Source organism: Salmo salar, chromosome 22 (genome assembly GCF_965601325.2).
Source record: "Salmo salar chromosome 22, fSalSal1, whole genome shotgun sequence".
In the NCBI taxonomy this organism is placed as follows: domain Eukaryota; kingdom Metazoa; phylum Chordata; class Actinopteri; order Salmoniformes; family Salmonidae; genus Salmo; species Salmo salar.
The window spans coordinates 32,841,427-32,859,033 of NC_138312.1; the positions used below are offsets into that span (position 1 = coordinate 32,841,427).

Consider the following 17,607-nt stretch of genomic DNA (forward strand, 5'->3'; position numbering starts at 1 on the left):
CAGGTCCTCCGAGAGAGAGAAAGAAAGAAAGAAAGAGAGAAAGAGAGAATTAGAGAGAGAATATTTAAATTCACACAGGACACCGGATAAGACAAGAGAAATACTCCAGATGTAACAGACTGACCCTAGCCCCCCGACATAAGCTTTTGCAGCATAAATACTGGAGGCTGAGACAGGAGGGGTTGAGAGTCACTGTGGTTCTGTTGAGTTTATGGACCCAGTTTTCCCATCTCGAGGCCATAATACCCACTTTATAATACCCACTTTATAATACCCACTTTAAAATACCTACTTTATAATACCCACTTTAAAATACCCACTTTAAAATACCCACTTTATAATACCCACTTTAAAATACCCACTTTATAATACCCACTTTATAATACCCACTTTATAATACCCACTTTAAAATACCCACTTTATAATACCCACTTTATAATACCCACTTTATAATACCCACTTTATAATACCCACTTTATAATACCCACTTTAAAATACCCACTTTCTAATACCCACTTTTTAATACCCACTTTATAATACCCACTTTAAAATACCCACTTTATAATACCCACTTTATAATACCCACTTTATAATACCCACTTTAAAATACCCACTTTATAATACCCACTTTATAATACCCACTTTTTAATACCCACTTTATAATACCCACTTTAAAATACCCACTTTATAATACCCACTTTATAATACCCACTTTAAAATACCCACTTTCTAATACCCACTTTTTAATACCCACTTTATAATACCCACTTTAAAATACCCACTTTATAATACCCACTTTATAATACCCACTTTATAATACCCACTTTATAATACCCACTTTAAAATACCCACTTTAAAATACCCACTTTATAATACCCACTTTATAATACCCACTTTTTAATACCCACTTTTTAATACCCACTTTATAATACCCACTTTATAATACCCACTTTAAAATACCCACTTTATAATACCCACTTTATAATACCCACTATAGGAGGGGTCAGGAGACACCGTGGCCCCATCCGATGAAACCCCCGGACAGGGCCAAACAGGCAGGATATAACCCCACCCACTTTGCCAAAGCACAGCCCCACACCACAAAGCACAGCCCCCACACCACACACCACGCGATTAGACCTGGCTCGCAGTCTACATTCCAATTCATCCCAAAGGTGTTCGATGGGGCTGAGGTCAGGGCTCTGTGCAGGCCAGTCAAGTTCTTCCACAACGAACTTGACAAACCATTTTTGTATGGACCTCACTTTGTGCACAGGGGCATTGTCATGCTGAAAAAGAAAGGGCCTTCCCCAAACTGTTGCCACCAAGTTTGAAGCACAGAATCATCTAGAATGTCATTGTATGCTGTAGCGTTAAGATTTCCCTTCACTGGAACTAAGGGGCCTAGCCCGAACCATGAAAAACAACCCCAGACCATTATTTCTCCTCCACCAACCTTTACAGTTGGCACTATGCATTGGGGAAGGTAGCGTTCTCCTGGCATCCGCCAATCCCAGATTCTTCCTTCAGACTGCCAGATGGTGAAGCATAATTAATCACTCCAGTGAATGCTTTTCCCCTGCTCCAGAGTCAAATGGCGGTGAGCTTTACACCACTCCAGCCATCACTTGGCATTGCGCATGGTGATCTTAGGCTTGTGTGCGGCTGCTCGGCCATGACAACCCATTTTATGAAGCTTCCGACAAACAGTTTTTGTGCTGATGTTGCTTCCAGAGGTAGTATGGAACTCGGAAGTGAGTGTTGCCACTGAGTACAGACGATTTTTATGCGCTTCAGCACTTGGCGGTCCCGTTCTGTGAGCTTGTGTGGCCTACCACTTTGCGGCTGAGCCGTTGTAGTTCCTTGACTTTTCCACTTCACAATAACAGCACTTACAGTTGACCGGGGCAGCTCTAGCAGTGCAGAAATTTGACAAACTGACTTGTTGGAAAGGTGGCATCCTATGATGGTGCCACGTTGAAAGTAACTGAGCTCTTCAGTAAGGCCATTCTACTGCCAATGTTTTTCTATGGATATTGCATGGCTGTGTGCTCGATTTTATATACTTGTCAGCAATGGGTGTGGCTGAAATAGTCAAATCCACTAATTTGAAGGGGTGTCCCCATACTTTTGTATATATATAGTGTATATCATTGTCTCACTATGTATTTTGTGTCTTAAAATACGGCAAAATATGTTTTACAGGACGAAGCAGCATTACCAACATCATTGTAATTAGCACAGTGTTATCAATGGACTCAAATCAACACGTGTGCCTCAGATATTTTTTTTATATAATTCGCTCATTTTACTCTGTCAATTACAATGTGGAGGACAGCTCCTACTTTAGGAAAGTTCTCACACAGGTCAAAATTAGCTCCTTCATTTGACCTGTCAGTTGTAGAATGTCATACGTTATGGGCCTGTGAAAGCCAATTTGGGAATTCCACATTGAGGGAGTATGCACAGACGCAGTCACCAGTCCACTATGTCCCACTGGGGTGTCAGCGACTGGGCTGCTGGGGTGAGAGGAGTAGGATTGGTCTATGGTGGTCAACCTCCAGAGCGACCCCCGCCTTCATCCTCTGTCCCAGCCCAGTGAAGGTGCATGCCTCTGAGACACACACACCATGGCCACGGGACATACGCCAGCCAAGACCAGGCTAGACCTGGAGGACATAGTGGAGCAGGAGACTCCTCTGTGGGTCCCACCCCTGGGGATTCCTCCAGACAGATACACAGCAGAGGGACTACTGGAGGAAGTAGTCGAGGTAGAGGCAGAGGAACCAGCCCAGGAGGATGACTCTGTTTCACTCTCCATCTCTATCCACAGTTACACCAGGCCTCTGGTGAAGGACAGGGACCCAAGGGGAGTCAACAAGTGTCTAAAGGTAACTGACACACACGGCTGCACAGCCCGGTAAACAGCGAGTTAAAGTGAAGGTTTATACAGACAGAGAGCACTCTGTGGGAGATAAAAGCACTGCGTGTGCTTGCAAATACTCCACATACCACACATCCCCTGTCTGTTGACTTCCAGATAGGGGAAGGGGAGGTTAAAACACAGGGATGATATAAGAGAGAGAGACAGTATAATCACGTATTGATGTTCTGAGATCCTCTGGAAATGTTATGGTTGAGATAGGGAAGGATTTGGGTTACCTAAATAGAGCTCTCAGTACGACATGAGCCTTTAATGGTAAACTTGTTAGATAATGTCTATACAATGCATACAATGTTCAGTGGTATGGATTAACTGGCTAGGATTTTATTGAGATGAGCACTCATGTATCTCAAACCCCATAACTTTAATGGTAGACTGGACATACATCTGAAGGCAATAGAGAGGGAGATCTGGCATCCAACAAAGTGGAATCTGATGTTGAAAACTGGTGTGCTGAGCGATGCTGACCTCATGTGGACACAGTTTGAACTAAACTTTGTTTTTCATCTCGCACCGTGACCATATTATAAGTAATGATTCAGTCCCATTGTAATGTGGTTATTGCAGTGAGTGTGATTAAGTTCATGTCTGTGGCTTCTCTGCATCACATTAAATAAATAAAAAATAAAAAGTATTTGAGAACCTCCCAACCTCCTTATTCTGACCATCCCTATACATAGAACTTCACTAAAGTCCCATTCTAAAGAGAGCTCCCACCAGGCCATGCCCTGATTGTACTCTGTGTCTCCTGGGGTGACGTTTGAGGACATGATAGCCGAGCCCCCCTCGGTGCGGAGCTTCGATAAGGTGTGGCTGTGGAGCCACGCCCTGTTTGAAGTGTCCCGTCTCTGGTGCTACCGGCTCATCTCCCTCCTCCTGGCTGTGCCCGTCTCTCTGGTAGCAGGGATCCTCTTCGCTGTCCTCAGCTGCCTACACATCTGGTGGGTCCTCTCACCTTTGACCTCCTCTGATGTGGTCCATTCAATGTCTTCAGTTGGTGCTTGATGGAGTTGAATGATGCGCCTGTTGTTTCAGTGCATTGTGTATAGTATAAACTTGCTTTAAAAGATATTGCACTGGCCTGTTAATGCTCAATCTGTCTGTCTGTCTGTCTGTCTGTCTGTCTGTCTGTCTGTCTGTCTGTCTGTCTGTCTGTCTGTCTGTCTGTCTGTCTGTCTGTCTGTCTGTCTGTCTGTCCGTCCATCCATCCCCAGGCTGATCATGCCCTGTATGCAGCTCTTCCTGATCAACATGCACTGGGTTCAGACCGTGTGGAGTAGTTTGTTAAACATCGCCATCACTCCCTTCTTTAAGAGTATGGGAAAGTGCTGTGGTAGCATCAACGTCCGACTAGCCAGGGACTGATGTTGGGCTTTGCCACCTTCTATGGGAGTGTGGAGGGATGGTGGAGGGAGGGTGGAGGGAAGGAGGGAGGGAGGGTGGAGGGAGTGGGCTGGGCTGAAGCACACTACATTGGCACTGGTTGTTTGCAGTCATGTCTTATTCTCAAAGAAAAAACTACTTTGCAACCTTTACTCTGCAAAGGACGAATTTTGAAAAGTAGAACTTGTCATATTTATTTAGTAAATCTGTTAAATTATATTACACAGTATCTAAAAATGATATAATTTATGTTTTTATTTTAGTACAAAATACAAATTTAGAACTATTATTGGTTCATTGGAGTCAGTTTCATCTCTAAACCATAGCTTGATAAAACAGAAGGAGCTACTGACTTGTCTCTGGAGCCTAAATAGACTTAGGCAATTATAGCTGCCCCAGCAATTCAAATTATGTAAACTTTAAAAGCACTGCACAGCTGTTGTGAGATGTTAATGCACTCTACCGTACTAATCATTGGTATTTCTGACCCTTAGCATGCATACACTACCATTTTCTGGAGCTAAGAGCTGTGCAAAGATACAGCAGGGGAAAGGGCCAAACTTATGAAGCAACTATTTTTGTGATACAGTTCATTTTCAATGGAAATTGCAGTGAACCTTGCCTATACCACAGGGATACATTCTTCAACTTCTCTGGGATTGTAAGAAACCCTTTTAAGTTGTCTGGTGGACCGTACTGTTCAGTAAAGAAGTCAACATCAATGTCAAAACATCTAGGAGTCTTAGACAATCAATTTCACTCCCATGAGGTCTATCTGTGGGGGTGCCATCTGTCTGTCTGTCTGTCTCAGTCTGTCAGTCAGGACCCACTGCAGTTTACAGCATTGACACACACAGGAGACACAGGCATGCCCTCCGTGGCAATCAGGGATCTATTTCTGTCCCTCCTCCTTCTCCGTGCCTCGACCCCCAGCCCACCAGACCCCAGACCACACTCTGATCCCATTCCACCACTCCCCTTTCCTCTCTCCTACCCCCTATTTCCATCTCTCCCACTCTCTGTCTCTCTGCCCAAAGGGAACTGGTACAGGGAACATGATCAAGCCACTGCTCTTCCCTAAAGAAACACTTCAGTTGACTCAATACAGTATTTGTAGCATTCTACTAGACAGCAGTCTGTTGATGGAGATAAATTGCAACAGGCTTACAATAGTGATACACTGCTATTACTGTTGCTTGCTTAGCTAACGCTTCTTTTTCCTCCTCTCCTTCCTCCCTCTTTTCCATATCATCATAATGTATCTATGGTCTTGTTTATGCAACAAGTAAATATAGGATGAAATGACTGATCATGACAACTGTAAGGAATCCTAAATCAGATGATACATTTATTTTGAGAGAGTATTGCGTTTTATAGGGGTATGTAAGCAGTTAGACAGAGCTGACACTGTAAATCATGAAAGATCCCAGTTTAAATAATTTTTTGTGCATTGGTGTCATCATCTCAACATAATATGCATGTGAGAGGGACCAAAATTGTTTCTGTTCTACTATGGGACATATTGGTAGTGGTATATAGTGTATACGTTTATTTTTCATATTAGGAGGTCAAATCTGCTTACTCATCTTTAACTAGTTAATCAAAACATTTGTATTTCAATCAAATGTATTTATAAGGCCCTTTTTACATCAGCCGATGTCACAAAGTGCTATACAGATAAGTGCTACACCGGATAAGACAGGAGAAATACTCCAGATATAACAGACTGACCCGAGCCCCCCGACATAAACTTTTGCAGCATAAATACTGGAGGCTGAGACAGGAGGGGTCGAGAGTCACTGTGGTTCTGTTGGTTTATGGACCCAGTTTTCCCATCTCGAGGCCATAATACCCACTTTATAATACCCACTTTATAATACCCACTTTATAATACCCACTTTAAAATACCCACTTTATAATACCCACTTTAAAATACCCACTTTACAATACCCACATTACAATACCCACTTTATAATACCCACTTTATAATACCCACTTTAAAATACCCACTTTATAATATCCACTTTATAATACCCACTTTAAAATACCCACTTTATAATACCCACTTTATAATACCCACTTTATAATACCCACTTTAAAATACCCACTTTATAATACCCACTTTAAAATACCCACTTTATAATACCCACTTTAAAATACCCACTTTATAATACCCACTTTATAATGCCCACTTTAAAATACCCACTTTATAATACCCACTTTAAAATACCACTTAAACTCATGATGTCCATAAGAAGTAGAGATTATTTGTGCGGGCTTATAATACAGAATAGATACAAAATGCACTGGTGAGTTAGTTGATCTTTTAAGGATGATAAATAATACAAATAATAATAAAGGCTTATGCGAAGTCAATGACATGCTCTTGCTTTCTTCATACAGAATGCATGCCATCAAAGAGGTGGATCCCTAGCATCTATCACCTACAGTACAATGACGAGTTTGAGCATGCTCTTTCCCTGGTAGAAGATGGATGTGCCTGGGTTGACGGGAGCCATGGGATAAAACACCCAATTTCTTGTCTCCAAAGTACTATAATTTAATATTGATTTTGATTTGTCAATGAAATCAGCTACTACTAACTAGGGTTGCAAAATTCTAGGAAAATTGAATGAATTCCCTGGTTTTCCAGATGTTCTATGGTTCCACTTGTTCTGTTCTGTCTTGCCCTGAGACTCACAAGGACATTCTCCTCTGCAGATAAAACAGGCTTTGATGACATCAGCTGTTCCAGTAAAGTCAACACCGCCAACACTCTCCTTGCGAGATAGATACTTCGTACTTCATAGTGTAGAGGAGTCTAAACAGAGAGTGCAAAGGGATTTTGCCAATACTCTGATTTTCTTTTGCACACAAACTGTTTTGAGTTGACTTTAAGTCGAATACTTAGAGACAATATCATAAAGGGTGATTGCTACAGAGACATACATAATCATACATTGATTCAACTGTGTTGAATTGTATTTTTTTTATTGTATTATTTTGTCTGGTTTTGCAATGGAATTGCCACTGTAGTGTTGTGGAAGCTATCTTTAAAATACAGCACCAACCATTTAGGTACATTAAAACATTTAAATGTAAATAATAATAATAATTAAAGGTTTGATTCCCTTATAATCCCATTTCAAAACGAACTGTATATTTACAAACATATACAGTTATTCTCAATACTTAATCTAAAAGGGCATATAGCCTATATCCATTATATCTGGAATATCAAGGTGGAATTGTCGTGTCCTGTACATCCCTCATTGCTTCCTTGCCTATCTTTTTAATAAAAACTTTCAGCATCACCCTGTCTCAGCATGATCAACTTATACCACTGTGAAATAAACAGTGGTTACCTCAATCAGCAGCACTTTTATTAGTAGTATCTATTCATATTTTATTGATGATTATTTATGAACATTATTATTACGTTTTACAGTAACTAGTCTTGCCAAAATACATTGGCACTGACTCACTACTATGTGCTGTCCAGCTATATGCCATAGGTCAATGAAATACTTTATAGTGGACGTATTGAGACAGTGACACACTGCACAGTGTTCTCCCACCAGTGAGGCTTGACTCATAAATGAAAACGTCATTTTATTTTTTATTCTAATTGCTCGCTGTACAGCCCATAGAATTTGTTAATAGACATAAAGGAAGTTGTATAATATGTCACTGACAGCTTGTTAACTGTAACATTTTCAATGTCAGCGGTAGTTTATCAATATAAAGCTGGACAAGATTCTCAATAAAATATTTTTTTTATCACAGTGGGTGACAGCTTACTGATGACTGAAAATGAGCACCTCAACAGGGCATTTGCCTACAGGGCTAGCTGAAACTCATTGACATTGTATATTGATGGTCAGTTCACGGCTGAACTGCACATCATCCGTTGCTTATTAAAAGTAATTACATTCCAAAAGATGCATATGTAAAGTGCATGTTTCTAATTGTTAATGTAGGTATGCGTCAACACCTGCTGAACTATAGTATGCTTTATTGTGCTTTCATCAATACATGGATGAGTAGAGGTGGACGAGTTTTACTTCAATGACCGGTGAGGATACAGAGAGAGGATCACGTTCACCTTTTATGAATGAAGGGAAGCGGTAAAGACACCAAGCTGGGATTACAACATAAACCTTGTGTTAGTGACCAGAGGGCTGAGGACTGTTACATAGTCAAACAACATTCAATGACTTTTGGCCTCTATAAAAACAAAAACAAATCATACAACAACAACACATGGATGAATGATGAATGATCTGGTAAATCCAATATGTATCAATTAAGTATCTTGTTTTGAAAATGTTCTATGCATTCACATATACTTTGTTGACTAAGCATAATACAGTGGATTTCTGTTTATGACAAAGTCCTACATTCTTCCTGTCTGGAAGTTGTTGGTCAGTGGGGATGGTACTGTAGTGAACTGTTGGTGTTAGTGGGAGCAGGAGTAGGAGAGTCGTCACTGCATCACCCTAGAGTGGAAATTCATGCTACCATGTAAGCCCTGCCCTGCTGACCCCACAGCCCAGTGTGAAATTTGACACGGCTATGGGGTCCCCTTTAAGACATGCTTTTGCTGTGTGTGTGTGTGTGTGGGTGTGTGTGTGTGTGTGGTGTGTGTGTGTGTGTGTGTGTGTGTGTGTGTGTGTGTGTGTGTGTGTGTGTGTGTGTGTGTGTGTGTGTGTGTGTGTGTGTGAGAGAGAGAGAGTGTGGGTGTGTGGGTGTGTGAGTCTAGGTGTGTGTGTGTGTGTGTGTGTGTGTGTGTGTGTGTGTGTGTGTGTGTGTGTGTGTGTGTGTGTGTGTGTGTGTGTGTGTGTGTGTGTGTGTGTGTGTGTGTGTGTGTGTGAGAGAGAGTGTGGGTGTGTGGGTGTGTGCATGAATGTGTGTGTTTGTGTGTGCGCATGTGGGGGCAGCAGCTGTCCACTGTAATTTCAGCCGTGTCGTCACAGTAGTAACAGGGAGGATCAGTGTGACTGAGGGGGCTGCCTGCAGTCTGCTTCAGTGGGTTCACACTCACTGTCCTCTGCCCCAGCCCTCCACGCCCCACTACTCTCCCTGCCTCTGCCCCAGCCCAGGCCCACGGCCCCACCATGGCCGACCAGTACCAGTACAACACCAACGAGGAGAAATTTGTGAAAGACAGCCACACCAAGGAGATCGACCTGATCAACAGAGACCCTAAATTGATCAATGAGGATGTGATCAAGGTAGGTAAACCATGACAACACCACCCACTCACACACACACTGAATCTACAGGTTGAACTCTTTTTACCTCAAGTAAGGAAAGACAAGTTTTAAACCTTTAAAATTAAGTCTAATGTCTAAACTTAAAGCCAACACTGTACACTTCAGTATGTTGCTGTGTTGCTGCCATGAAGGTCCCAAAATAGTCCCAGGCCTATTCCTGGGTGCCCCAGCACGGCCCCAGCACGGCACCCAGGGTTTATTTCTGGAATGGGGCTAAAGGGCTGTGACAGACAGGGATATTATGAGGTGGTTTCTTTTCAGAGCTTTATCGCTGCTTTTCCTGTGTTTGTCGTCATGTTTACATACAGTAATATCTATCATGCGCTACATTTCCCCAGAGCTCAGGAGAGCGTGGAAGAAGATAGTCTACTGCCTGGCTAAACAGGGTGTATGGAAAAACGTTTATAGACTTGATTGAGTCATCTGTTAAGTATAGCATGTACAGTGGGGTCAGAAATTATTGATGAAGATGAGCAATAATGACTGTATAAAATAAAAAACATAAATACTGAACTATATTGTATGCAAATCATTTTTTGGGGGGAAATTATATTATTTTATACTAATATAATTGCTCAGAGAAGGTAATGTATTTTTTCTCAAAAAGGTAGGGGTCAAAATTGTTACCCCTAAAGATTTGTATAAATAAATTAATCAAAAGTTTAGTATTTGGTCTCATATTCCTAGCATGCAATGACTGCATCAAACTTGTTGGATGCATTTACAGTTCATCTTGGTTATGTTTCAGATTATTTTGTGCTCAATATAAATTAATGTTAAATAATGTATTGAGTCATTTTGGAGTGACATTTTTTCTAAATAAGAGTAAACCATGTATCTAAACACTTCTCCATTAATGTGGATGCTACTACGATTACAGATAATCATGAAAGAGTCGTGAATAATGATGAGTGAGAAAATTACAGAGGGTCAAAGATTGTAATGTACCCCCAAGACATGCTAACCTTTCCTGTTATTGGTAATGGTTAGCATGTCTTGGGGGTGTGATCTTTGACCGTCTGTGTTATTCACGATTCCTTCAGGATTATCTGTAGTCATGGTAGCACCCACATTAATGTAGAAGTGTTTAGAAACCTATTATTTACAATAAAAGTGACTCCAGAATGACACAATACATTATTTAGCATTTCTATAGTGCACAAAATTATCTAAAACCCAATCCAAATGAACTTCAAATGCATCCAAAAAGTTTGTAGAGTCACAAGCTCGACGTAGTCACCGCATGCTAGGAATATGGGACCAAATACTAAACTTTTGACTACTTTATTTCTAAAAATCTTTCGGGGTGTCAATATTTTTGAGAGAAATATTTTATATATTTGTATAGAGAAAAAAAGTATGACTTGTTAAACATTTTCTTTCAGCGTATACTATAGCTCAGTATTTTCATGACTTACAGTGGCTTGCAAAAGGATTCACCCCTTGGCATTTTTCCTATTTTGTCGTTAAAATATATTTTGGGGGGGGTTGTATGATTTGATTTACACAACATGCTTACCACTTTGATTCACCCTTACCACTTTGATTCACCCTATTCACCCTCCACCCAAAGTATTGACTTTGGGTGGAGGGTGAATAGTTATGCAGGCTCAAGTTTTCTGTTTTTTTTGTCTTATTTCTTGTTTGTTTCACAATAAAAAAGACAAAAAAACAGAAAACTAGAGCCTGCATAACTATTCACCCTCCAACCAAAGTCAATACTTTGTAGAGCCACCATTTGCAGCAATTACAGCTGCAAGTCTCTTGGGGTATGTCTCTATAAGCTTGGCACATCTAACAACTGGGAATTTTGTCCATCCTTCAAGGCAAAACTGTTCCAGCTCCTTCAAGTTGGATGGATTCCGCTGGTGTACAGCAATATTTAAGTCATACCACAGGCTCTCAATTGGATTGAGGTCTGGGCTTTGACTAGGCCATTCCAATACATTTAAATGTTTCCTCTTAAACCACTCGAGTGTTGCTTTAGCAGTATGCTTAGGGTCATTGTCCTGCTGGAAGGTGAACCTCCATCCCAGTCTCAAATCTCTGGAAGACTGAAACAGGTTTCTCTCAAGAATTTCCCTGTATTTAGCACCATCCATCATTCCTTCAATTCTGACCAGTTTCCCAGTCCCTGCCGATGAAAAACATCCCCACAGCATGATGCTGCCACCACCATGCTTCACTGTGGGGATGGTGTTCTCGGGGTGATGAGAGGTGTTGGGTTTGCACCAGACATAGAATTTTTCCTTGATGGCCAAAAAGCTGAATTTTAGTCTCATCTGACCAGAGTACCTTCTTCCATATGTTTGGGGAGTCTCCCACATGCCTTTTGGCAAACACCAAAGTGTTGGCTTTTTTTTTCTTTAATAAGCAATGTTTTTTTTCTGGCCACTCTTCCATTAAGCCCAGCTCTGTGGAGTGTATGGCTTAAAGTGGACAGATACTCCAATCGCCGCTGTGGAGCTTTGCAGCTCCTTCAGGGTTATCTTTGGTCTCTTTGTTGCCTCTCTGATTAATGCCCTCATTGCCTGGTCCCATGAGTTTTGGTGGGCGGCCCTCTCTTGGCAGGTTTGTTGTGGTGCCATATTCTTTCACATTTTTTATAATGGATTTAATGGTGCTCTGTGGGATGCGCAAAGTTTCTGATATTTTTTATAACCCAACCCTGATCTGTACTTCTCCACAACTTTGTCCCTGACCTATTTGGAAAGCTCCTTGGTCTTCATGGTGCCGCTTGCTTGGTGGTGTGCCTTGCTTAGTGGTGTTGCAGATTCTGGGGCCTTTCAGAACAGGTGTATATATACTGAGATTATGTGACAGATCATGTGACACTTAGATTGCACACAGGTGGACTTTATTTAACTAATTATGTGACTTCTGAAGGTAATTGGTTGCACCAGATCTTATTTAGGGGCTTCATAGCAAAGGGGGTGAATACATATGCACGCACCACTTTTCAGTTTGGAAAGCATGCCTACAACCAATTTTAAAGTTGTGTTAATTAAAATGAATAGACTGTGATTCAGTAGTAATATTTCAAATTCTAGAAAAAGGTTTACATCTGTTAGGCATCTGTTGAGTGTAACAAGTTAATTACCATTCAGATGTCTATGCAACAGTGAGCCAGGATTTTGTAAGGACCAGGTGTTGGATACTGAATACAACAAGCAATTACAAACTGGGCCATCATAGACATGCATTTTACGTGAAGAAACTCTGGGTTTCCAGAAACTTTATCCAAATCGTCCTCTGAGAAAAGTTTGGACTATGCATATTCATCAATAGTGTGAAACTGTGGGACATTTTGAGCTAATTTTTTTGATAAATGCAAAGTAACAAACAATACCATATGAGGGTGAAAGTTGACATCACTCATAACTAAACAAAGATATAGGCCCCTTTTCGGTACACAACACAATGACGTCACGCACTGACTTTTGGAGGCAGAATGAAAGCCATCACCATCTGCGTCCATTCAACATAGACCGCATTTACATACTGTAGTTATTACTTCTAAACAAAACAAGTTTTTGGGGTTCTCATACGCTTACAATGTTGTTTTGGTTATTGCTTGAGCAGTTGCTAAGAGTATATTTAGTTGTGATCTTTACCAAATACCTATTTTGGATTCAGTAGTTAACGCTCATTGATATAGTCTGTAGCAAAGTTAGCAAAGGGTATGTTTACTGGTTGAAGTTTAAGTGTTGTTTAGTTTTTTTTAACGTATAATGCAGTTGATGGGCAATGATGACACACACATTATAATAAGCAGGTCATTCATACAAGCTTTACAATCCAATCATAATCCAAGGTAGTGTGAAATGCACTCATAAGCAACATGTAAATGGAGGCTTTTTTGCTAGCGGTCTATAAGAACTCCCTGTGTCCCTCGTGTGGCAATGTTTGCACAGTACACAGTACAGATTTAAGGGTGGTATAGGTCCTAGGTATAGTTGTGTTTATTTCATCCACTATGTATCCCAGGCACTACTAATGATAACAGTAATATCATTAAGTCACAATAACGCATGTCTTTTGCATAATCATAACAATTGATTTGTGAGGAAACTGGGCAGGGATTCAATCAAGGGTGCACTGTTGCGAAGCGCATTGCTCTTGACTTTAAAAGGGAATTTACACTTGTACCGACATTCACAGCATTTACCATGACTTTTCCGTGAATATTAAGAAAATTACCGTTGAAAGGCATATTGTCAACAGTGCAAGGGGTTTATTGACAACAAGTCGTTGATTAAATCATGGCCCTGGTGTTAGGTACTCAGAAAACACTAGACTTCCTTTCATCAGTGAGAATTCACTAACGTCGTCCATGGTATTCCTTCCCTGCAGGTAGAGTTTGAGGATGTAATCGCAGAGCCCGACGGCACACACAGTCTGGATGGGGTGTGGAAGCTCAGCTACACCACCTTCACCGTGTCCAAGTACTGGTGCTACCGCATCCTCTCAGCCATCTTCGGCATCCCCGTGGCTCTGCTCTGGGGCTTCCTCTTCGCCTGCATCTCGTTCTGTCATATCTGGGCCGTGGTGCCCTGCATCAAGAGCTGCCTGATCGAGTCACAGTGCATCAGTCGTATCTACTCCCTCTGCATCCAGACCTTCTGTGACCCCTTCTTTGAAGCCCTGGGCAAGATCTTCAGTAGTGTGAAAGTGGCCCTGCGCAAAGAGGTCTAGACACTCACACCAGAGGTAGCTGGTGAGGGGAGGACGGCTCATAATAATGAATGGAATGGAGTCAATGGAATGAATCAAACACATGGAAACCATGTTTTTAATGTGTTTGAGACCATTCCATTATTCTGTTCCAGCCATTACTGTAAGCCTGTCCTCCCCATTTAAAGTGTCACCAGCCACCACTGACTCACACCCACCACAGTGTTTACATGTGTTTGGATGAAATGTTGCACCCTTTTTATATGCCAGACCAGATGACCAGTCCTGGTGTCCTCATATTTCCCAAGACAACCCCCGTTACCCTCACCCCGCCCGAAACCCTGGGCCCCGACCCTGCCCGTCTTGCCCTTTGAGTCCTGACATGCTACGAGCAACCAGCGCCATTAGAGGCTCTGTGATAGCTGCAGCATGGTTGGGTGACAGCTCTGGCTCCGTTGGAAGGCAGAGAGCTGCCTGTTCATTGAGGGAATAGAGTGCTGGCAGCCATGGCATGAGCAGGACTAACATAGCGAATGTATCTTGAGATGCTGAGGACAGTGGCTTCTCGGTCACATGACATAAACACCCCAGTTACTCTAACAACATTGCAGCACCTGTAGGACAATACTGCCTATAAAGGGCTCTCCAACCCTATTCCTGAAGAGCTGCCATCCTGTAGGTTTCCGCTCCAACCGTAATCTAGCACACCTGATTCTAATAATTAGCTGGTTGATAAGCTGAATCAGGTTAGTTCCAACTAGGGTTGGAGCGAAAACCTACAGGAGGGTAATTCACAGGAACAGGGTTGGAGAGCCCAATTCTGAATTAATATACAGTATATTAAACAGTCAGATGTGTGTGTTGTGTGTGTGTGTGTGTGTGTGTGTGTGTGTGTGTGTGTGTGTGTGTGTGTGTGTGTGTGTGTGTGTGTGTGTGTGTGTGTGTGTGTGTGTGTGTGTATTGTGTGCCTGCTGATAAACTAGTTGATGTTGTACAATAGAAAATAGAATTGTAGTGCTTCAACAAGATTATATCACCTTTTACAGAATCAATAAGAAGCATTTTCTCTACTGAATAATTTTGATTAAACACATTCTAAATTGTAAATTTTGCTTCACATTTCTTTCACATAAGCTACCAATAACTTGACTGTGTGGCTGTTGAAACTGTAAGAATGTTAGAAAGAAAGATGACTCAGGTTTTAAAATGATAAGTGGAATTTTCTATTTGCAGGTCCTACAATTCAGCCAAGTATGTGGCATCAGAGTGTATGCCAACTATCTCACTAAAGATATATACGACATTGGTATTATTGCATTTGTTTATATATTGATTGAGAAAGAGAAGTACAAATATCTGTTGTCGAATTATGATGAGTGGGGCCTAACCTAATCTGTGGGGAATTTGCTCTATCAGCATTTGCACATAATTATTTGATGGATAAGACTGTGGCTATAAATATTCCAGAGCAGTATTTGGGTTTCTTTGAATTGATATCACAGATTATTATTATTTCTAAACATTCACAAGAGTCTTGAGACCTTGAGACCACAGTACAATAGTGCAGTATCCTCTTGGCCTCTATAGATGTAGGATCTTAATTTGAACCAGTTTGCTACAGTAGTAAAATAATCCTGCAGGCAACAGGACATTTTAATTATTATGTGGATTATAATACATTTTTGTAGGGGTTGATAAACTTTTCGTAAGGGAAAATCAAGTCTGAGATTTTAAAGTGGAAATTACAAACTTATTTTTGTAACCAGGTGGACCAGTCATTCTCATTGGAAGGTAGGGATAGAAAAGCCATCTGAGAACCAGTGGTCTGGATCCAAACACGTAAGGCCATGCCTATAAAAGTAGCATTATCCCATCCCAAGTCTTTTTCCTATCTTTCTATGACATGTATGTATGTGCACAATAATAAAAATGTAAGATACAGAAGTTCAACATACTTTATGAGCTGGGTCATTCCTACAATGTGGTGCCTTTTCTGTCCCCAGGAAATATCACTTATTATTTAGTGTAAAATGTGGATTCCAAAAGGCTTTAAGTAGAAGGTCAGTGTCCTTTACCTTAAAAACACAAAAATATGGATCTTGACAGGGAATTCTATGCATTTTGAACACTTTTTTTCAGTGGATATAGGTGTTTTTGACATGTCCCTGGGTGTTATCAAATCAAATCAAATCAAAGTTTATTTGTCACGTGCGCTGAATGCAACAGGTGTAGACCTTACAGTGAAATGCTTACTTACAGGCTCTAACCAATGGTGCAAAAAATGTGCTAGGTGAACAATAGGTAAGTAAAGAAATAAACAACAGTAAAAAGACAGGCTATATACAGTAGCGAGGCTATAAAAGTAGCGAGGCTACATACAGACACCGGTTAGTCAGGCTGATTGAGGTAGTATGTACATGTAGATATGGTTAAAGTGACTATGCATATATGATGAACAGAGAGTAGCAGCAGCGTAAAAAGAGGGGTTGGGGGGCACACAATGCAAATAGTCCGGGTAGCCATTTCATTACCTGTTCAGGAGTCTTATGGCTTGGAGGTAAAAACTGTTGAGAATCCTTTTTGTCCTAGACTTGGCACTCCGGTACCGCTTGCCATGCGGTAGTAAAGAGAACAGTCTATGACTGGGGTGGCTGGGGTCTTTGACAATTTTTAGGGCCTTCCTCTGACACCGCCTGGTGTAGAGGTCCTGGATGGCAGGCAGCTTAGCCCCAGTGATGTACTGGGCCGTACGCACTACCCTCTGTAGTGCCTTGGGGTCAGAGGCCGAGCAATTGCCGTACCAGGCAGTGATGCAACCAGTCAGGATGCTCTCGATGTTGCAGCTGTAGAACCTTTTGAGGATCTCAGAACCCATGCCAAATGTTTTTAGTTTCCTGAGGGGGAATAGGCTTTGTCGTTCCCTCTTCACGACTGTCTTGGTGTGTTGGACCATTCTATTCATCAACTTCCATGAGAAATATTAGCATTGAAATAATAATACATTTATTTTATAGTCCTAGTTAAATTCTCTATCAACAATAATGTTTTTTTTCATGATTATTGTATTTATTATTATTTTATTTAAGATTTGCTGTGTGCCCTTGATATCACTTTGAACCGTGTTAGTTTGTTATAGTTCTCTATTAACATTTCAAAATGTTAAAATATGTTTGGTAGAGAAGTAAAAATCCTGTTCAGGGGTTATGCAAGCTCAATCTTGCTCACTCACAGAGCTATGGCTAATTTGGGCTCCAAATTTACACCCTGTTAGGATTATGGACCTAACAGGTAGAAAAATGCCCCCCTTTTTTTATCATAGAATAGTATTTT

General features: G+C 41.1%; 2 protein-coding genes across 4 annotated transcripts; both read left to right on the plus strand.

Annotated features, from left to right (window-relative positions):
• The first annotated feature begins 2,517 nt into the window (after positions 1-2,517).
• LOC106583184 (caveolin-2) lies at positions 2,518-7,641 on the plus strand. 3 transcript variants are annotated; one of them, XM_082967488.1, is made up of 5 exons: positions 2,526-2,891; positions 3,625-3,885; positions 4,159-4,259; positions 6,731-6,877; positions 7,049-7,641. In XM_082967488.1, exons 2-5 carry the CDS (start codon positions 3,713-3,715, stop codon positions 7,117-7,119), a joined length of 492 nt encoding a protein of 163 aa, XP_082823614.1. In that variant the 5' UTR covers positions 2,526-2,891; positions 3,625-3,712; the 3' UTR covers positions 7,120-7,641. The 3 variants fall into 3 exon arrangements, 1 of the variants encoding a protein (XP_082823614.1); XR_014382171.1 differs by lacking the exon at positions 4,159-4,259 and having other exon boundaries at positions 2,518-2,891; positions 6,731-7,641; XR_014382172.1 differs by lacking the exons at positions 3,625-3,885; positions 4,159-4,259 and having other exon boundaries at positions 2,518-2,891; positions 6,731-7,641.
• A 1,666-nt stretch (positions 7,642-9,307) lies between these two features.
• LOC106583183 (caveolin-3-like) lies at positions 9,308-16,231 on the plus strand. The gene is made up of 2 exons (XM_014167084.3): positions 9,308-9,561; positions 13,957-16,231. The coding sequence occupies exons 1-2, from the start codon at positions 9,445-9,447 to the stop codon at positions 14,296-14,298; spliced, it is 459 nt and encodes a 152-aa protein (XP_014022559.1). The 5' UTR covers positions 9,308-9,444; the 3' UTR covers positions 14,299-16,231.
• Positions 16,232-17,607: the final 1,376 nt, after the last annotated feature.

What these genes read in the sequence shown, in the direction of transcription:
- LOC106583183 (XM_014167084.3), top strand. Translation starts at nt 9,445, where the DNA reads ATGGCCGACCAGTACCAGTACAACACCAACGAGGAGAAATTTGTGAAA. An exon ending in TCAATGAGGATGTGATCAAG is followed by an intron (nt 9,562 to 13,956) that starts GTAGGTAAACCA and finishes CCTTCCCTGCAG; the next exon opens with GTAGAGTTTGAGGATGTAAT.
- LOC106583184 (XM_082967488.1), top strand. Translation starts at nt 3,713, where the DNA reads ATGATAGCCGAGCCCCCCTCGGTGCGGAGCTTCGATAAGGTGTGGCTG. An exon ending in CATCACTCCCTTCTTTAAGA is followed by an intron (nt 4,260 to 6,730) that starts GTATGGGAAAGT and finishes TTCTTCATACAG; the next exon opens with AATGCATGCCATCAAAGAGG. An exon ending in CCCAATTTCTTGTCTCCAAA is followed by an intron (nt 6,878 to 7,048) that starts GTACTATAATTT and finishes TCTCCTCTGCAG; the next exon opens with ATAAAACAGGCTTTGATGAC.